This window comes from Gambusia affinis, linkage group LG10, assembly GCF_019740435.1.
Source record: "Gambusia affinis linkage group LG10, SWU_Gaff_1.0, whole genome shotgun sequence".
Lineage (NCBI taxonomy): Eukaryota > Metazoa > Chordata > Actinopteri > Cyprinodontiformes > Poeciliidae > Gambusia > Gambusia affinis.
This window is the reverse complement of record NC_057877.1, coordinates 1,106,124-1,128,141: the sequence shown is the minus strand read 5'-3', so window position 1 is coordinate 1,128,141 and position 22,018 is coordinate 1,106,124. Positions and strand designations below refer to the sequence as shown.

Here is a 22,018-nt window from a genome sequence, read left to right as displayed (position 1 = left end):
ATGACAGGAAATTTATTTCCAGTCTCTCTGGCTACACTAACCCACAGCCCACTGTGTTCTGTCTGAACCAGCAGCTCCAGCAGGAGAAAGGCATCGCACCAGACATATAAGGATTCGCATTTGGCAACCCAAAAAACAATAAAAACCTAGACATCAAGTAATGAAATCTACCCAGATACCCCAGACTGAACTTGAAAATCGGAGGTTATCCTGCTAATCTTAGCATTTGTCATCAACTCATAGGTGGAATTAACATTATGCATAATCAACAATCAAGCAACTGAAACATGGTGGAGGTCAAAATGTCGTAGTCATTATTTAATAGAGTGATGTCATGCCAATTATCTTGTAATCAATGGTCTTTATTAGGTTTAGGGATCAAAGTGATAAGACCCTGTTTCATCGACGGGGTTCTTCTCTGCTAATGGATTCATTATAAACAACGAGAAGAAATTATGAAGTTTCAGTTGAGAATTTGTGATAAAATTTTGATGTCAAAGCATCATTTCCTGGTGACTTGTTCGATTTAATTTTACTGATGCTCCATTTTAACTTCTCAATGCAGAGTATTTCATCACAATCCTCTTTTAAAGAGTCGTTAGCTTTGTTCACTTCTATCAAAGAGTTTAATACATCTGTGCTATCTATCATTTTTATAAATATCTCTATTAAAATGTTATATATATTTATATTCAATTTGGATAATGATTTTCTTTCAAAGTTTCTTTATTCCATGTTAAAAAAGTATTTGCTGTTTTTTTTCACCCTCCTCTAGACTCACCATGTGCTTTTTCTTTGTATATCCAATGTAACATGTTAGTAGTAGAGGTAGATCTGATTAATTGCTCTAGCTTTTCTCTTTTTATGTGGTTAAAGATTTTCTTTTAAACAATTACTTCACTTTCACACACTATTCCCAGGAACATAGTATTAATATTATTAAATTTATAATGATGTTTTTCATCTCTACCCTTTGGCAATTTGTTTACTAAATTAGGACCGATATTAACAAAGTACATATTAAAGACTTTAACAGTGTATTCCCTTTTTTTCCACTATAGTGTTGTTATGTTTAATACATATTGGTAAATCTCTATCTTTGGTATTATTAATAATACTATTAATTATATTCCAAGTACCCTTAATATCATTGCAGCAACCTATCATAATAATCCTGCTAAAAATATCATCAATCAATAACACACTGTCTTTAATTATTTGTGTAGGTCTTAGGCTTAACGGATAGAAACCTAAACCAAACATTGTATTTATAAATTCTGTTGTTTTAGTACCGGAATGCACAATTTATTTTAACAAATCAATGTTAAAATCTCCACAGATTAAGGTTAACTTTTCATTGAGCCTTTCATACATCTCTAATATTTTCTTACTAAACTCATCTGTGGATGAGCCAGGAGTTCAATAAACACAACTAATTAACATATGGCCAGGTCTATTAGCCTCAATTTTAACAGATAAACATTCCATCAAATTATCAACTGAAAATGTCATTTCAGCCATAACCATCCATCTCAATCCAGACCTTACAAACAATGCAACACCACCTCGCCTTTTGTTTGACCTATTGTGTCTAAACATTTGCCAGCCTATTGCAGAGCTGATTGGATGCAGGTGAGGGAATTCAGACATTTTGGAGCAGAGATGCATCTAAACATTGCAGGACGGTAGCCCTTGAGGACTGGAGTTGGGGATTCTTTGTCCAGCAAAATCCTTTTGCTGCTGAAGAACTTGATAACTTGCTACTCAAGAGAAAGTAATTCATCTGGTGGTGCATCTTCCCCTTTATTGTCTTCTGCTGTTGTCCTTGCAAATGTGCAGTGTGTTGTTTTGAGTGCAGATATCACCACGTCCTCCTTTCTTGCAAACTGAAAGGATTTAAACATTCCCCCATTTAAACATCTTTACAATGTTCTTCTAACAAACCTCAGAGGCCTTCAAACAACAGCTACATTTATACTGAGATTACATTAGATCTGTCATCTGTGTACTAAGATTCTGGGTCGTGAAATAGAATTAGTGCACCAGAATTTATTTAGGTGCATTAGAGTATAAGAGGTTGATCCCATGTGCAAACCAAACTATAGACTTTAATGTTGTAAGCCTCTGTATTTCAACATTCTGTCTAGAAAGAACTGTCAAACTTCATTTGACAGAATCCTTGTGACCTTTGTGTGTTGGTTCTGAAATAAGCCTCCAAGTGCATTATGGTCCTCTGAAAGACTGAGTTAAACTGAGGCGGTAGAGTTGGTCTCCATTGTTCAGTGCCTTGTTCATCAAGGCTGGTTTGCCGTAGCTGGATGCCCAACTTTCTGATCCTCTCAGAGAATTTCTCGATGTTTTATTAATGAAAATCGAGGCTGACCGTTAATTCGTCCCCCCTAAAGGTCTACTTACCCTTTTCTTCTTGATTTGAAAATTTTTTCGCCTGAGAGATGGCGAGGTACAGTGGTGCAGAATCAGAATCAGCCATTCCTATTGTAAAAAAACAGAATAACACTTTGTCAGAAAACGTTTGTGAGCACAAGGCTCTTTTTATGGCTTCATATTGTCAACAGTCATTCTGAGATCAGTAAAAGACTGCAGCAGATTTCCATTTGTGCTTCTGACTCTGGGTGATTCTATATCGCTGACGGCCAAGAGTGACAGTGATGATACATCAGCAGAAAGCTGTGAATATGTGCAATTAACAGCTCTTGGGCAGAATATGTAATTATTTCAAACTATCGTTGGATTGCAACAGTTCCCTGGCTCAGGCCTTCCTTTTCCATTAAAGCCTCTTTTATTACGCTGATTTGCAGAAAAAACCATTTCATTCTGATTGTTTGGCATGAATTTTTATTTCTGTTATTCCCCCTCACCTCCCCCCCCCCCCCCCTTTATCTCCCTTCAACCATCACTGTTCATTGTTCAGCTTTTTTAAAAAAACCACTGTGACTGTGACCCATATGGCTCAGACACCTTCACTGAAAGGTATGTCTTCCTCTCTGCCGACAGGGTTTGAGTGGAACAACATTGCCCTCTTGTGGATTTCTGTATATTAGTAACATAGGAAAAAAAACACATCTGCTCAGAGTATTTTATTGTTTATACCTCCACAAATCCCTTTCTTTTAACCTTGTTTCACTTCATGTGTTGACTCTTTTGAAACAGTTATGAGCTTTTAACACTGTTTAGATGAGGTAGGAGGGGGAATTAACAAAGATGAAAGACAGTGCAGGGAATCCTGCAGCCTTGTAGTTTACGTCACAATCAGTGGTTAATGTTTAAACATGCAACAGGTGGATAAAGGTTATTGGTTGAAATTTTAAAATGATAATGTGTTCCATCTGCCATATCTAGTGGGTTTTTCTGTAGTGTTAAGTTGGTAAAGATTGCTAAATACTAATGCTGCCAGGATTCTCTTGCAAAAAATATTTTTAATCTCAATTTGATTTTCCTGGTGAAATAAAGGTTGAATAAAATAAATAAATAAAAAAACAATAAAGCTTTGCCTCTCCATTCATAAATGGAGAAGGTTTGCTGCAGTGTGTTGAGGAATCTGTACACAACAGAGTGACGTCACCCCCAGTGTGTGGAGCCCATGCAGCCCTATATAAGTCTGATGTCATTTTATTACACTGAGGAAATCAGGTGTTACAAAGACATTTTGAAATATGTCAGCTCTTTCCTGACAGTTCCAACATGACCATTCACTGGTGCACAAAGCAAAGTCCTTAAAGAGTGTTTTTGTTTGACCTGGAGCAGCTTGTCTGCTCTGCACTTGAGGACTGACATCAACCTAATCATCCAACAACAGTGTTTGACCTTTGACAACCCATTTAATAAAATAGCACATTATGGGAAAGTCCATTTATGTTAGGAACTTCACCACTTAGTGAAACACATTATATACTTTATTGCACGCAGCAGTTTATTTTCCAGCTTTTATTCAGCACTCTGAAGCTTTTACTTTGAGAATAAGATGTAATTAAAGTTCATCTGCGTGTAAAGGCTAAAGGGACCCGTACAGTATGTACAGTGTAGCTTTGCATTCAACAAGGCTTTAAACAGTGATTTTGACCAGTTAAAAAAACTGAGAGATGAGTTTAAAACCATGAAGAAAATAGAAAAAGAATTTAAATGGAAAATAATTTCACTTTCAATTTACTCAAATCTGTGAACTTTATTCTAATTCCTGAATTTGCAACCCCCATGCTGCTACATTTACAGCCAGTAGAATGTTTGAGATTCTTTTTATAACCCAATGTAAGAGTGACGACTACTGCCACTCAGCCCGGGGAAGTGAAAATTACTTAATTCAAGCACACATTGGAAGTTGGAGCACATTTTCTTTAGCTCCAGGTATCAGTCTAAAGGAGTCTAAATTATGAGAAAATCCAATCATTACCATAGAGGGACCTAACATTTAGCAGAGCAAACTTGATTAAAATGCTTTTGACATCAGAGAAGGTCAGGAATCAAGATGTGGAGGTGAACATAATCAAATTAGAATAGATAGTGCAAAGTGTGTTATGTCTAGTGGGTGTTAATTATTAGAGGTATAAAGAAAAGACTGGAATGTCAAAAGAAATATCCAAAAAAGATGTAGAGATGGAGGAACGAGCAAAAAAAAAATGGGAACCAGAAATCCGTTATTAATGGTGTGTGGGTTGTATTAATTCACATAGAAGAGTGGTTGGAGTTATTCATAAAATCTTAGCATATCTGTTTCCAGGCTTGTAGCTCACAGTTACAGTCATTTCCATGTCCAAATTGTAGCAATATGCAAAAAAGTATGAAAGAATAATGAGCATTAGGAAACACAGCAAACGGGAGGCAGATGATGACTGATGTACAGGAGGGTGAACTGAAATATCACAGTGAAGTCAGGAAAAAGCAGTAGCTTGGAGACGTAGCATGTCTTTAAACCTTTTTCATTTTTAAATCATTCACTTATATGAAGTTGAACTGCAATACTTTGCACAGAATGCCTGGTTAGCTCCACAGACCCCTGGTTTACCTCTGTTCTGAGGCGTTTTTTAGAGTAACTTGTTTTCGAGCAACTGGTTGTGCTGCGGTCTTTTTAAATGTGAACGAGAGATTTCACGCCACGCCCTCTGATAGCAGCAATACAATTATCTACTGGCAGAGAAACATTTTATTCCAAAGTTTATTAAAGACGTCAACAACAGAAGACTTGTTCATTATGTTGGAGTCAGAGTCTGACCCAGAGAATGAAGACGACCAACCTGCAGAACCACCCATTCAAATGAATGCATCACAATGGTGTTGTTACTGTATTTACACACTCTCCATACATACCACAATATGCAGCATATTTTAACTGTAATGTCCAGGCATGTCAGTCACCTATTAAAATATTAATGCTACCACAATATGAATGAAGTCAACAAAGCCTAGACATAATTAAGGAGTCATTGAGAACTTCACTGAAAAACGCATTTGGATCATTTTTCCCCAAGACAAAATGGCAAAAACAAAGCCAAATAATTGTATTCAAAACATAATAAACAGTTATATCCTTAATTAGACAAAGTGTTTCAGAAAATCTCTTTTGGTACTGGCACAAGTCGCTAAAGCACTCGTCCTTAAGTTCCCCATGCACTTTGAAGAGGCTCCGATGCTGATGGACAATGTAAAGAATCCTGTGTGTTAATTCACGCTAGAACCAAACTTGTTGACTTGCTTACTTGCAACTTTACTTGGGCTACAAAATTGCCGCAGATCACAAAACTTAGCTAGAAGTTAGGACCTTGTTTAGCAGTTCCATAACAAATGCGGCAAAGTCATAGACAAGAAAATGTTTTAGGGAATAGAGAAAAATTAATAGACTGAAAAATATAATCCAAAAAGAAAAAAAGGGTGTCTGTGCAGCACCAGGAGAAAATACATTTCTGAGAAGGGACCAAGTTTCATATCAAACACATCCTCAATACGCCACCAGTACATCACACTGATTATTGTCACACTTACTAATATTTAATTGGCCTGAGTTTGTTACAGTGTATGGAGTAAGCAGTCATTTACGGAGCATCAGACCAGTCTGAAATGTTAATTATTTTACATCAGACATCATTAAATCCGGATCTTGTTATTCAGGCATAGTCAATTAATTTCAAGATTGTTATCTTAAGGAATTGCGTTGTGAATTGCCTAAATGAGAACAAATGTACAGCTGTCAGTTTGCTGGATCCACTCAGCGAAAACTAATGCATCCTAATGTGCTGCAACCTTCCTGCTGGATCTAGTCATTTATTTCAGAGTTTTTTAGTTTTGTTTGAGGTTTGTAAGCTAAAGGCGCTGCCGTTGCAGGAGGAGGGGCAGGGAGGCAGAGAAAAGTAGCACTGCTTGAAATGAGTAAACACAGAAGAAATGAACATGTTTCAGAAAATCAGTTAGTCTGGCAGAAGCAAAGCTCAAGAACGATGGGAAGTTGACCTCAGATGAGAAGAAGGCAGAGGCGACTGGAGAGTTAAGGCACATAAAAATTACATTTTGAGGGCATGTGGTCAGGCAGAAATTGAATGTGGTGGAACATGAAAGCTACAGAGCAAGAGATGATGTCACTGAAGGCCAAGAAGGAGGAAGAGGAGAAGCGGGACTCAGATCCACAGAGCCCTACCTGCTCTGAATGAGGACTAATGATAATGCTGGCGTCCACAGCTCACATTCCTAAAGAAGCTCCATGACGATCAGATCAGGGCAGCGCTGACTGTCCTCTGACTCTTCACATCAATATTCAATTACAGAATTGAATGCATAACTTTGTGGACAGATTTCCTGTGATTTACTTGTATGTGTCTATTACCTGTGTCGTCGCCGACATCTGATGTTAGTCTGATCTCGCTGGCCCCATTAGAAATATTAAACTAGAAAAAAATCTTCAGTAGTTATTTTACCCACAGTAGAATCCTGTAGCTGTGATCACAACCTCTAGAGTCCTTCTCTGCATCTGCAGAGGAAGTCTCAGTTTTGTTATTTAAAGCTGCTGTGCTGCAGAAAAATCCATAGCATCAGAGTTTAGAATGGAAGGAGTGATTCGTAGATTTATCAGTAACTCACTGTGTGTTCCCTTTTTTTTCTGTTGGTAGCACATTTATAATTTAGGCCATTCTTTCACTTTCTGATGTTTCTCTACACTCTGAGAGCCAAACCTCCTAGTGGAGAAGAAAAAATGTGCTCAGAATTTTAATAGAGACTTGGAAAGATAAACTAAGTTTGAAAGCAGATCTCAGTGTCACCAGGAACCAGCTGCATTATGCTGCTGAAACTATTCACTCATCTGAACCCTCTAAATTCTTGTATTCTGGTGTGTTAAAGGGACAGTCCTATGTAAAATCAACTTTTTGAGTTTTATGTCATGTTATAATGTTCACTCATCAAAAACCTGGAGGGTTGCCTTGATTCTTTCATATGTTTGAGAAATCCCTTAATCTCCCAAGGCAACCCTTCAGCTGTGCAAAACACCTTGGTGGACCTAGCTCCGCCTTCGATACGCAGCTCCACCTCTGAGCTGCAGTTTTCAACCTCCAGAGCTTCTGCCTCACAGAGCAGCATTCCTCCCCCACTCAGCTCCTTCAGACTAGCCAGCAGTAATTAACAAATACCTGGTGGAGCAGCTCATCTGTTGAATTCATCAGACTCTGGACAAATTGCTAAAGGGTTAATAGAGGAGACATGTTGTGATGACTGCCTGAAGGCGGGGCTTCAGAAGGAGCAGGAGTTTTTAAAGAGACAAATACAAATAATAGAAGAGGAATTCTGGGTTACAGAACCTCCTGGACCTGTCAGCTTTCAGCACCAGAAATCACACTAGAGCATTTAACTCTAGTGTGAAATCAGGCCTGTCAGTGACTTTACATCACAGATGACAGAAATCATGTGAAGGCCCCAAGGCTCAACCTTGGGGCCCCTCTAATATCATATCTACATAACATGATCCCACCAGCTCAGACTATAACAAATAACTTGAGAACTTACCATAATTACAACATTTTTATCTGCCTCCTTTCCCTGAAATCTCTTTAAGAGTTCAGTCTATTTTTTATGACACTATTATTCTAAGGATGAGTTCTAGTTCTGTAATGCTCTCCTTATTGTTACACATGGACTTCTACTGATGAACACACACACACGCCCACCCCCACATGCAAACAGCCCATCTGGCAGCTTTGTCGCAAGTGGCTGTTGCTTTGACTAGAATGTTGCTCTGCCTGGCAGGATGTTGGTCCAACAGACACTCTTTTGACTGTCATGGTGGTTTCATTTTGGATTATTTGATTATGGGTTTTTCTCACATTTGCCATCCACATTTGCTATTTTTTTCTTTTTTTTTCTCCGAAGAGTTTTTGCGGCACTAGTGTCTCGTATTTTTGCAACAGTAGGCAGACAGGAAAGAGGGCGAGGAGAGGGGGGAAGACATGCGGCAGTGGAACCCGTGACGTCCACGTCGAGGACTAAGGCCTCCAAGCGTGGGGCCTGCTGAACCCCTGCGCCACCACAGCACGCCCTGTTTCATCCACACTTAACGTAATCTGGGTGGTTTGAATTGTGTTCAAAGAAACAACAGAACGTTTCCAACCCAGGTTTTATTGCTTCATGCCAAGAAGCAGCCTCATGTTTCACTTTCTGCTTTGTTTAGTTTCACTAGATTAGTTTGATCCTTCATTGAAAGAAATCTAATTCCAACACCTTTAGAAAAAAAACACAAAGTGCAAGCATCTACAAGAATAGGAAGGGAAAACTGAAGTTCTGTCCTGACCCACTTCCTTGTTCCTGTTTATTTAAAACTGTTCCTGCCTTGTAAGTTGGAGATGGGATGTTTTATGTTACTGTCTCTCTGAGCGGTGTCAGTTTTCTGAGACAGAATTATTAAATGCTTTTCAGATTTTATGCACACAACACGATTAGACTTGGCATTGCTAAACATTTTGCTGATCTGAGAAATATTTTGGTTTCCTTCAGATCAACCAACATTCACTGTGTGTGTGTTTGTGTGTGTGTATAATTTCTCCTCAGGTCTGAAAAGGCTGGAGAGATAGCTACTATTCCATTGACAAAGGTGAGACTTCTCAAGAGTCTTCAGTGTACGATAAAAAGAAATTAGAAAATGAGTCCAAATTTAATAAAGTAATTTAGACACCTATAAAGCTAAAGCTAGGTTTAGCTCTTCTATATGCTCCACTTTTTTTTCCTCTGTGTTTTTCTGACGAAGCTAAATGAATAATATGAGAAGCTGTAGAGGCTTTGGCAGCCGGCGAGCGCTCCAAGAGGCCCGTGGATTACAAAAGGGTGAAGTCAACTGGAACAAAAATGTGATCAACCAGTGTTTGGATTCAATTAGCCAGAAAACAATCCTTCCATTCTGTAAACAGCCACCTGTGGTGCTAATAAAAACACGCAGCAGAGAGCTGCAGGGGCTGGCCAGCTCATTTAGTCCCAGTTCCAGGTCACACAACCTGAAAGGAAGGAGTCAATATTCTCCCCTCAGTGCTTCCACATGTAGAGCTCTGCTGTCCTTCAGCGCCTCTCACACCCCAACAGTTATTGGGATTTTAGTTAGTAGATCAGCTTATTGAAGAATACATTTTCAACATTTCATACGAGTACAAATCTGAAAACTGTAAAACACTCTTTAAACTGATATGTCTCAGAGTATTTGGGGAAAACTAAAAAGATTGTGATTTACTCTCAGTCCACACATAGCCAGAAATCTGGGAAAACTAATACATGTTTATGTTCTGGCCTTACCGTCCTCTCAAAAATTCTGTTTAATATCACTAAAAATAATTATTAATAAAAGCTCCGACCACAGAGGAGATTTGACAAAACTGTGTATTTGTGTGTGTCCATGGGAAACGGAGACCTGAGGTTATGTTCTGTGATAACTAATGCACCAGTATATCCACATATTTCCTTTGGCACAATTCCCAACAGAAATCGCCTTGTCTTATTACGTTTAATGCCTAACAGGAAGTTGTGGTTGTTTTGAAGTATTCTAATTGGCTAACATAGCTTTTAGCTGGTCTGAAACAGTGTGTAGGATGGTATTTTTTAAACTATGTTTGGGACATATTTGTTTTTTTGAATTCCCGGCTGCGTGTGAGCGAGGCCTCGGTGAGTGTCTGGTCGTTCTGTGAATACATCAGAGGTTTGCTACAGCCAGGTCTTTACAAAAAGAAATATCTCGGCCACTTTGTTGAGAGCAAACGACGTCATGAAGACTAATAAACACAGCAGACCAGGTAATGGAGAGGGTTAAACTGCTGAAGGAACCATGTAGATCTAAACATGGAGCATTTCACCTGGCGTGGACTGATTCAGTCAGGTGGCTCAGGGTGACGTCGAAGGAGCAGGTGAGATCTACCTCTCAGAAGTACCTGTCGACATGACAACCAGTCTGACCTTATGGAAGAGAAAACTATGATATATCTGGTTTATAGTGAAACAGAATAGATCAGCAGGATGGAGGTGTGATGTTGTGGAAGAAGATAAAACCAACCAAAGTTGAACTTTTTGACCCGGAAGATGGACGGAGCTGAAAACTCTCTGTGTTAGAATGTTGGATGAAGACTCCATGTCTATATGAAACATGAATATTTGAACCTGGGAGTGTTTTAAGGCTAACATGTCACTCACTGTATGAGCTGTGATTTTCTAAACGCTGTCTGTCTGGACCCTTGTCGGGTCTTCATTGTCATTTGGACATCCACCACCACCTCCACCTCCTCCACCTTCTCCATGTAGATCATTAATGAGCGTTACAGGGCCTACTCCTGGGTGGCCCAGCTGATCCAGGTGTTCATCGCCATCAGCGTCACCGTGTCCTTCCTGGTGATGGGATCCGCCATGAAGCATACCAGTGAGTTCTGCTGCCGCTGATGGGACAGTTTGTTCCCTGACTGCAGACCGGCTGGGGTTGCTCTGAGCTGCAAAACGTTTTGCTGGGTTTGGTTCTGACCGCGTGTTTCCTTCCTTCCAGTCGATGGCCTGGTGAGCTCTGTGTGGAGCAGCCGGCTGCAGTGGCTGGCTGAAGCCTGGGAGAGAAACTCACCAAGCAAACACCAGCGCTGCTCCGCCAGGAGGTAAGACAGGACGGCTCGTCTGGTGGAGATTTGAAACCATGATAGCCGAGAGTCCATGTTCAATCTAAAAATACAGAAAGCTCCAAAAAGTTAGAGTCAAAATTCTCTTTATCGTAGCCTAAAAACAACTTGTGTTGTGTTATAGCAGTCTTGTCCAGGAATAATTCACTTTTGATAGCTTGATAACCAAAGATTTATTTGTCTTCAAAATCAGAAGTTTACATACAACATGATTCCTGTCTCTTCACACAATGAGGGAAAGTCCAGATGATCCAAGTTAACTGGAGGCTCACTGGAATACAGAGCTTTCTGTTTTGACATGAGTAGAAAGACAAAGGAAGAGAGTCATGGAGCTGCTGCAGTCTGGTTCATCCTGGGAACTATTGACTGAAGCCTGAAGGCGCCGCGCTCATCTGTTCTATTATATGCAAGTACCGTGTTGTTGTCCAGGTATTATCTTGCTTCTTGTGAGAGAGAGTTAAAACCTGGTCCAGCCTTATATCACCCGGGCGCTTGGTTTGTTTCACTGCAGTGAATCAACAGCATTACTAGAGCTGAAGTGTTTTAACACAGAGGAAAGGTGAAGCATGAACTGTTTGGGTTTTAAAGTCGATTCCTTTTCCGTGTTTCACAGTTTCGCCCAACTCGGATTTTCCCTGCTTGGATTTGGGATCATTTTCATTGTGTCAGTGTGTGATCCCAGGGTAAATGACACACACACCACACACACACACACACGCCTGTGCACGCCTACACACAGAGTAATGGCAGATTTGTGGGAATAATCTGTTTTCCTACTGCAGGGTTTTGTTGTCATGTTGGACAAAGTCGTCTCGTTTTCCCTCAACACTGAAGTGGGCCTGTTTGTGTTCATCATGCTGAGGGAGTCCAGAGAAGAGCGATTCCAGTGAGTTCCTCAACAGATGAGTCGTGTGTGAGGTGTCCCTGCGGTGCATTCAAGTGCTGCTCTGTCTCCTGGTTTCCAGACACCTGGCCGTCCCTTTGCCAGTGGGGGAGTGTGTGTTCAGCCTCACCTGGCTGCTGCCCACGTACTTCCTGTTTGCAGTAACCTACGATATCCTGCAGACGTTGGCAGACGTGGCCCATTACCTGCCTTACTACGGCCCAGAGCCGGAGCTGCATGTCTACAACGTGACGGGAAGCGTCACAGCAGCAAACCTGTCCTCCTTCCTCTGAGCGCTCCGACGTCGACACGCCACCAAGCTGCAGCGCAGCAAGTGCTTTCTTCTTCTTGTCACTTTTAACCAATTTTTAAGGAACAGTTTAGTATTTTTGATAAATACTTCATTGTCATTGCACTGCACTTTCATTCTATCTGCTTCTGCATTTAGCATGGCCTAAAACAGCCTCTGGGGTGTTTTCCCTTCTCCTCCCCATCAGAGCCTCATGGACAAAGGCTGGTGTGGATTTTCTGCTCAATCATGAAGGAAACGCAAACAATAAGAGCTTTTGTAGATAGAAACAAAGATGAGTAAACTGGCTCCCAAAAAGAACTTGGATGTTTTGAAATGAATCTCAGAAACTTTCCAGAAAAAAACTGGAAATTTCTGAATTTCAAAAGTTAAAAAAGTTCAACTTTTGAATCTCAGAAAATGTTCAAACGTTAAAAGTTTTAGACTTTTGAAACTCAACATTTTGACTTTTGGAATGTTTACCCAGAACATTTCTTGAAACCTCAACATTTGAGTTTTTTCCCCTCACAAATTTCCACTTTTGGAGCTGAAAAAATCTTTGTTTTTTCTAGAAAATCTCAGAGAATAATAATTTCTCATTTATGATTTTTTTTGTTTGTTTTTTTTTTTTGTCAGAAATCGACTCCTCCTTTTTTTCTATCTACAAATGGCCCTAATAATTCTTTGTACTTGTCAGATGTAGGAAGCTGTGCGTACACATGAATTCATGTAGATTCCTTTGATAAATCCCGATCCATATGGAACTGAAAGCCCAACACTAAATGATTAAATATGTAAATGCATGTAAGTATGCATCTGTCAGCCAACAGTTGTAGATGCAGGAATCAGAGGAACTTTAAGGAATTGGAGTCTCAGACATTTGTAGATGAGTTTGAGGCATGAAGAACGTTCTTCTTGGTATGCTGTCTTGTCTTCTGCTAGTGTTAGCAGGCAGCAGTAGATCAGTGGGTGGAACAGTCGGCCTGTTTATATTCCACACACCGTTCATACAGAGCACAGAGCGCCTGGAGACAGCGCCACCTACTGATGAGTACCTCATGTGTTGTATAGAGCGGTCGTTTCCTGACATGGCTGAGATGATTCAGAGGACACAATGTTGGCTAAGCATGAAGATACTATTTGACATTTGTCTTTGTAGGGATTCTATGAAGAATATGTGAATGTGAATATGAATATGTGAATATGTGGTTATGTAGCTTGATGGGGCCAGTGGCATTCCTCTGGATGACTCATTTATCTGATTCCTCTGGATGATTCATTTATCTGATTCATTTGTCTGATTCCTCTGGATGACTCATTTATCTGATTCATTTGTCTGATTCCTCTGGATGATTCATTTATCTGATTCATTTATCTGATTCCTCTGGATGATTCTTCTGGCTGCCAGTCTTTGTACATGAGGCCCCAGTCAAACTGGTAAAGTCCAGTTTGACTTTACCAAACTGGATCTCTTTGGAGTGGGGTTCCTCCTCTCCTCACTTGCTGCCAAACATTGAATAATCCATCTTTATGCATGTTTCACTGATATTTGCTAAGGACTGCAGACAAAGAAATACTGAGTCAATCAGAAGACATAATGTAACATTGTTTGCCTTCTGGTATTATGTAAAATTATCTCTATTTTATATTACATAAAATTATAATGTTATTCCCTCATCAAAAACATACCTGTAGTGTTGCTTTGATTCTTTCATGCATGTTTGAGAAATTCCTAGATCTCCTTGGCAACCATTTGGGGGTGCCTAAATGCTCAGTCTGACAAAGTGCTGCCTATTTCCACAAAGCTCCTCCTCTGAGGTTCAGCCTCCAGCTGAGCTTTCCCCTCCCCCACTCAGCTCCTTCCGACTAGCGGCAGCAGCAGTTAGTAAACCCCTGGTGGAACTGCGCATCTTCTGAACTTCCAACAACTGATGTAAATGGCATAACGGAAGAGTATTGTTACAGGTGGAGTGTATTAGAGCGGTTTGGCCTCCTAATATTTTCACCTGAAGGTCGGGCTCAGAATCTGCTGATGGAAGGATGAACAGTTCAACATCTGAATCCTCTGGAAATGAACTTTGAACTTCTGAAACACTGACTGGAAAGTCGGGTTGAAATGACAGCAACTAAAGACCTGAGCAGTCAGTGTAGGACGACAAGCCGCTCATTAACTATCATCTGTAGTAGAGCATTAGGAAAGATTGTGCAGATTGTGGCATTATTTTAAAATGAATTAAAAAAAAACAAAAATAAACATTTTAATGAAGAGTTCAGTCAGTGAGGTCATTCATCCTGTAAACAGGAGCCTCTGATGGCTCTATATGCTGGTCATGGTGCAGTCCTGTCTGGGAACGGACACACTCTGGACCTCACTCACAACAACAGTGTCCTTCAAAAGTCCTTGAAGGGAAAAATGTTTAGGAAGTGCAGAAAAGGCAGATGCTCAGTGGAATGAGCTCAGTCCTGGTAGTAACAAGAAAACCCAGAAAATCACTGAAACTAAAGGGAAACTGCCTTTAATATGGACTGAAGGTTAACCACCATGATCAGCTTCAATGGGAACTAAGTTCTGCGGTGAGTTCAGGTACATCTAAAAAACGTCAATATTGAGTAAAAATGTAACATTTCTCACCAGTCACCGCAGAAACTTTTGAAATAGCAAAAAATAAAAACTTAATGAATCTCAACACAAAGTGTGTCACTTTGAGACAACTGGCAAGAAATATTACACTTTTATGCAGTTTATTAAGCTGCGCTATTACAATTAGAAATTAAGACGAAAGCTCCACACAGTCACATTGTTGAAAACAAAAGGTTTCAGTTTTCCATAGAACAAAGTGACCTTGGATTGTGGCTTTTGGGTGTTTTTGAGCGGAACATTATGATGAACGGTGGCGCTGGTTTCATACGGCGGTGATGTTTCATCATCACGCTGGGATTAATAAAGTGTTTTTAATAACTGAACTCTCCATGTTGGGCCTTTTTATTGCATCCCAATATTTATTTATTAGATTATGGTTGAAGTTCTGAAGCAGAAAACCTGCAGGGTGACGTCCAACAAGCAGTTCTGAGGTAAAACCAGGAAATGCAGAACCAACTGTGGAACGTTGTTCCGTCATCCTGAGTCATCAAATCTTCAAACTTTGTTCAGGTTTTACAATAAACGGTCAGTTCTGTAGAAACTATTGTTTTAACGTTCTGGACATTCGATTTTTCATGTTCTTTCATTCGCAGCAGTATGTACAACATTCCCAAAGCATTCACCTAAAAGACACGACTGCCAAGAGGATTTTTGTCTTTGCTGTTTTTTGTTGTTGCATAACTGTTATTTTGAAAATGTCAGCAACTGAGAAAAACTAACATAAGTGCTCAAGAATATTGAAATCAAAGTTTTATTTGGTTCATAAACTCAAAATCAATTCTTTGTGTTTTGACATAAAATAAAACAAACATTACTGTCACTGATTTCTTCTATGGTGTTTTTTTTTTTTTTTTTTTGCCTTGATTTCATTTCCCCCACAGAAAAATCAAAACTCAAACCTCTTATCAAAATATATTTTATTCTGCACTGAAGTTTTACTGATCTGACTTAAATGATGACACAGATGGATGAGATGCAAGCGGCAAAGAAAAACAGAAAACGAGCTGCTGGAGCCCTGGGGACTGATCCAGACCCGAACGCAGCTTCAGCAACACCCCGGCTCGTCCAAGATGGCCGCTTGAAAGTTTGGATTTCAGAACTTCAAATACAGTCGAGAAAAACAAACAAGAAAAAAAAAAAAAAAAAAAAAAAAATCACACACAAGACGTAAAACAGGAACATGAATCAATCTGTGGAGTCCAGAAGTCCAGAGTTCTGCTTGTGGAGGCAGAAACAAAACGTTCAGCAGCAGCCGTCAGAGGGAGAAGCTTCTGGAAGGTTTTGGTCCAGTAAAGCTTACAAGCTCCAATTCGCTCATTTTTCCTTTTTTAATTTGATCAGAAGTAGAAAGAGTTGATATCTTTAACATTTCAGAAATCAGAGACAAAAAAGCAGCTAGGCTTTACACCCAGAGTATTTTCTGTAAATGTCCTGTGTTCAGTTTTATGTATAAACCATGTCAACAGTAAAAAAAAAAAAAATAAAAAAAACAGCTCCGCCTCCAGATCTGATCCTCCCGTCAAACATCTGCTGTTTCTAGATCTGTTGCTTGGTTGGAAAATTACATTCATATTTCACTGCAATCTTGTTTTTTATTTTATTTTAGAGTTAAAGAGAAAGTTCTTTTCTCTGCCACTTGGACAAATGTTTCCAACAGATCACGTTGTTATGGAAACTGATTCATTTAGTGGTTAATTGCTTTAAGGAAAAGGTCAATAGAACCAAACCATCATCTGCTCGCCTCATGTTTCTAAATGAGTGAAATGACAAAGTGTGGCTTTAGAAGAATAGAAAACTGAGCAGAGGTTTGGTGAGGAGCAGACTGGAGGTCAGAGGTCATGATGCAGGGAGCAGACCAGAACAGCTCAGGTTGCTGCCAAGAGCTCATTAGTTCTTCCTTTGCGAAACCTGCATGAACACGGGCAAAACACAGAGGATGTGTGGTCGCTATGGAAACACTCCTTTTCAGCCATGCTCAGTCATCATTAAAGAGACGTGAACATCTCCGGCTGATTTGCGGGGACTGGAACAGCGTCCGGGGGATGAAATGTTTTCCTGCTGCAGCTGGTGGAACGGTACCGGTACTGTCCCAGTCTGTCCAGGTCCACCACTACACTGGGACCAGCGCTGCTTAAAGCAAGCCGAAGGATAACAAGTGAAACTTGTGCCGACACAACAGAGACGATTGTAATCAGGTGAAGATGCGACAAAAAAAATCATCTTCATCCGTTTTCTTTAATGATACAACAACTGAGTATTTTTCTTAGATCAGCCCAGATGTTCACACCAGGTTTAAAGCTCCTTTCGTTCTGATTTGAAGCGGCTTATTTAGGACCGTCAACACCGGTTGGATTAGGATGTTTTAATAATGTCGAAACCTTTAAAGAGTTTTGCACCAACTGGATTTCTATAGCCCTTCCTGTCCTGACCTCAGCTGCTGTGAGTTAAACATCCTGTTGCTCTGAGCAACAGCTCAGCTGAACAGAGGACAGAAAAGCCAAGCAGCCGGCCGTAGAAATCAACCTGTTAGCAAAAACAAGACAAGAATTTCTGCAAAAATGAGGAGAGAATCAAATAGACTAGAGGAGCAAAATCCTGCTGATTCCAATTTTGACAGATACCAATATCTTTGTCAGAATAGTTGCTAAAAGTCACTAAGTAGACAATGAAGAGGTGACCACTGCTAACCATGCATGTGCAGACATGACCTGGTGGTCAGTCAGTTCTCTCTCACAGTAGGAGCCGGTGTCTGATGTGAAAGTGGAGAAGATTGGTTTTCTGTGTGCATCGGCTGATCAATCAGCTCCCAGGCTGATTTATTGGTGCAGCTCCAAGAAGAGACATAGCAAATATTTCATCTTTCCTAACTGGGTCTTTTCTGCCAGCTGAGTGCTTATTCCTAAACCAGAGCTGGACTTCAGAGGTTCAAACATGGTGTGTGCAAAGTTTTGGTTTGTTATTATTGGTCTCCATGAGAAGTTCTGGCCCAGCCCAACCAGTTGAAACACAAACCACTGCTGTCAAGAAGTGGAACTGGTTCTGTGGAAACCCTTTAATGGTTGGAGTGTTGGTACACTGTACTGACTAAATTCACTGAGACGACGTCTGCTGTCAGGCTAGAAATATTCCAGCCACATTTCCCCTCACAGCCACTGGAGGGCGCCGTACTGCTGAATGGAAACAGGTTATGACTGGAGAAAAGGGAAACTATTCCATTTAATTTAAAAAGCTGTAAAAATGACATGGAAAACAGTAGAAAACACACAGAGCTCCCAGTTAAAAATCATTACAAACCAGCAGTCAGTCTGGACCTGGTTCTGGTTCTACTGCAGCTTCCAGGCCAGAACAGGGAGGGAGGTTGAGGGGGGACATCATGTGTTATTTGCCCGTGTGGATGAATCAGAGGAATCCAGAGTTTGATCAGCATGGTGAAGCTTAGTGAGGCGCTGCCACCTGCCTGGGGGGAGAGGGGAGGACGTTTCCATGACCTTTGACCCTCCCACATGATAAAAAATATAGAACAAGAGATCTGAAATTTAAAAAAAAAAGAAAAAAGAAACCCTAAGTGCCATCCTATCTGTGGTGGAGGAGCCGATATGTCCACAATAAGATCTGACTAGTAACATAGATCAACACGTTTTCATTGTTTTACATTTTGATGACGATGGGAATGTTTCCCAGATCAAAAAGCTAAACAGCTTCCATATTTTGGTAAATATTCCGATCCGTCACGTCTCTGCTCCGTTTCCGCTGCATCCCGCCTCTGCTTCTCTCTGAGAGTCTGACCCAACAGAAGGGGGCGCCACTCCGTCCATCGGTCACCTTATCCCCATGTGTGGACCTGCTGTGTCGGTACTCGCTTCCTGTTCCTGTGTCCTGCTTCCTGTAAGTCGGTGGGCGGGGCCTAAGCATGAGCAGTACGCAGGGCAGGCAGGGACAGTCATTTGGCTATGTACACATTCATGGTCGGTCCATGGCTTCCAGCGAACAGCAGCTCTATTTCCGCAGGTCTAATACACACACCTGGAAGAGAAGAGCAGGAGGTCAGCTGCGGCATCGCTATGGGAACGAGCAGCCCATTCGCAGGCCTGCGTACTCACAGATCCATCTGATGCGCTGGCTCCCACTTTGTCTCCCGCTGCATTCCAACACACCTCGAAGATCCCGCCCGTCCCTCTGTAGCTGTGCACCAGCGCCCCCGTCTGGTGGCAGAAGGTACTGTGTGAGGCCACAGGAGGTCGATACACGGTCGCAGCATCTACAGACTCGTCTGCCTACCTGTGTGTTCCAGATGTGAACACATTTGTCGAAGGAGCCGCTGGCCAGGTGGCGTCCGTCGGGGCTGAACGCCACGCTGTACACCGGTTCCTGATGCTTGGTCAGAGTGTGGATGCAGATCCCCCGGTCCACGTCCCACAGACGCACCGTGGAGTCAAATGATGCACTGCAGACAGCACACACACATGCACACATGCACACACACACACACACACACAGCTGGTTAAAGTTACTGAAATAAAACATTTGGCCAGGCCAGCAGAACCTGTTTAAAATTAATGAGACAAACAGAATGCAGTAAAAAGGAGCAACTCCTAATTCAGTCAGCAGGTTTGGATGCAGCGCTTCATTAGCTGTGTTTCTATCGACTGTAAAATTGTTCTACTGAAATTACAAGAACAAACTCGCTTAATGGCAATTGTGAAAAACATTTTTCCATAAAACTTTTGGCACTAAGATGAGAACCACTGCCTGGTTTTCACTGTATTTCATGGAAACATTCTAATGGAAACATTGTTTTTTCCATCACATAAGTCACATGATCAACAGCTGGATGTTACTATTGATGGTAGCAACATGATGGTTTGTTTTTGGGTTTTTTCGGTCAAAGTGCAGCTGGCTCCACCAGAGCTCTCACAGCATCACACACTTCATAAAAAGTTGTGAGTCATTCCAACGTATTGAATCCATAACTTTTCTGTAAAATCACCAACTACAATTTCCACAAAACACCACTTATGTCGTCGCTCCCAAGTAGGCGGGGCTTGTAGGTCCACTGCCTGAATAAAACACTGACGTCTCCTCTGATTGGTCAGATCTAACACTATGTCTGAATTATGAATATACCTCATGTAACTGTCTACATCCATCGCTGCCATGATTTTTAATGACTTATTACATAAACTTATTCACATGACATTTTAATTTAATTTTAAATACACTGCCTGGCCAAAATAAAAGTCGCCACCTGGATTTAACTTAGCAAATAGGTACAAGCCTCCTATTGTATAAGTACTGCATAGGCGATTATCTTTCAGCTGGCAACAAGTTATTTAACCCCAGCTGATGCAATGAGTAACTCCTCATTTCTTAAACAACCATGGCGAAAGACACATCCTGTGGTCGTGGAAAAGACGTTAGTCTGTTTAAGAAGGCTCAAATCATTGGCATGCATCAAGCAGAGAAAACATCTAAGGAGATTGCAGAAACTACTAGAATTGGGTTAAGAACTGTCCAACGCATCATTAAAAACTGGAAGGATGGTGGGGAACCATCGTCTTCCAGGAAGAAATGTGGTCGGAAAGAAATCCTGAATGATCGTTATCGGCGATTACTTAAACGTTTGGTCAAATCAAATCGAAGAAAAACAACAGTAGAACTCAGGAGTATGTTTAATTGTGAACACAAAAGCATTTCCACATGAACAATGTGAAGGGAACTCAAGGGGTTGGGATTGAACAGCTGGTTAGCCGTAAGAAAACCTCTAATCAGTAAAGCTAACCAGAAAAAAGGCTTCAGTTTGCTAGGGAGCATAAAGATTGGACTCTGGAGGAATGGAAGAGGGTCATGGGGTCTGATGAGTCCAGATTTACCCTGTTCCAGAGTGATGGGTGCATCAGGGTAAGAAGAGAGGCAGGTGAAGTGATGCACCCATCATTCCTAGTGCCTACTGTACAAGCCTGTGGGGCAGTGCTATGATCTGGGGTTGCTGCAGTTGGTCAGGTGTAGGTTCAGCAACATTGTGTGCCCAAAGAATGAGGTAGCTGACTACCTGAATATACTGAATGACCAGGTTATTCCATCAATGGATTTTCTCTTCCCAAGTGGAACAGGCATATTCCAAGATGACAATGCCAGGATTCCTCGGGCTCAAATTGTGAAAGAGTGGTTCAGGGAGCATGAGACATCTTTTTCACACATGGATTGGCCACCACAGAGTCCAGACCTTAACCCCATTGAGAATCTTTGGGATGTGCTGGAGAAGGCTTTGCGCAGAGGTCAGACTCTCCCATCATCAATACAAGATCTTGGTGAAAAATTAATGCAACACTGGATGGAAATAAATCTTGTGACACTGCAGAAGCTTATTGAAACAATGCCACAGCGAATGCGGGATGTAATCAAAGCTAAAGGCGGTCCAACAAAATATTAAAGAGTGTGACCATTTTTAGGTGGCGACTTTTTTTTTGGCCAGGCAGTGTACAATGGAAACATCACAATTGTAAAATTGTGTTTTTTTGAGATTAGAAGAATATAGAGAAAGATTTGCACACGTTCATAATGGAAACACAGCCAGTGATGCACAGTCTTCTCACATGAACACTCTCTCACCTGGCTAGCATGAGGTTAGCACTGGGGTTGTTGGTTCCCGGTCCAGTAGGACTCCATTTAATGGTGTAGATTTCTTTGCTGTGGGCCTGCAGGTCGTGGATACACGAGTCCTGCTTCATACTCCAGATCTGAAAACACAACAAAACACTGTCACCTTCTGGGTTTCATAAGCTGTTAAGCTGAATTCCACTGAACATCCGCAGTCGACATGTGCAAAAGAAACTAAACAAGATGTTTAGTTGTTTAGTTTGAACTGATATTACACTTGGCCAGTGGTTAGCACAGCTAGCTAAAAAGCTAGCTGCGCTAACCCTAAAGCAGCAATCATAAACATTAGTTACACTGTCATTTGGATGAGCCACTCCTTGCTACGTGGATGTTATATTGGTTTCCATATCAAGTATTACTTCATGTATATTCATGCGTTTGGAATGCTTTTGTTGGCTGAAATGCTGTTGCCAACAGCAACT

General features: G+C 41.0%; 2 protein-coding genes across 2 annotated transcripts in view; one reads left to right on the top strand and one right to left on the bottom strand.

Moving 5' to 3' along the window:
• The window catches only part of si:ch211-51h4.2, a 72,053-nt gene extending 56,281 nt beyond the window's left edge, over positions 1-15,772 (top strand). The window contains exons 15-20 of the mRNA XM_044128212.1: positions 9,040-9,082; positions 10,768-10,882; positions 11,003-11,105; positions 11,740-11,809; positions 11,909-12,012; positions 12,092-15,772. Of these exons, the coding sequence (XP_043984147.1) occupies positions 9,040-9,082; positions 10,768-10,882; positions 11,003-11,105; positions 11,740-11,809; positions 11,909-12,012; positions 12,092-12,302 (646 nt within the window). The 3' untranslated portion in view covers positions 12,303-15,772. The remainder of the gene's footprint in view (positions 1-9,039; positions 9,083-10,767; positions 10,883-11,002; positions 11,106-11,739; positions 11,810-11,908; positions 12,013-12,091) is intronic.
• A 67-nt stretch (positions 15,773-15,839) lies between these two features.
• The window catches only part of tbl1xr1a (tbl1x receptor 1a), a 44,843-nt gene continuing 38,664 nt past the window's right edge, over positions 15,840-22,018 (bottom strand). Inside the window, exons 13-16 of the mRNA XM_044128213.1 lie at positions 21,549-21,676; positions 19,218-19,383; positions 19,040-19,141; positions 15,840-18,962 (exon numbers count right to left, since the gene is read on the bottom strand). Of these exons, the coding sequence (XP_043984148.1) occupies positions 18,936-18,962; positions 19,040-19,141; positions 19,218-19,383; positions 21,549-21,676 (423 nt within the window). The 3' untranslated portion in view covers positions 15,840-18,935. The remainder of the gene's footprint in view (positions 18,963-19,039; positions 19,142-19,217; positions 19,384-21,548; positions 21,677-22,018) is intronic.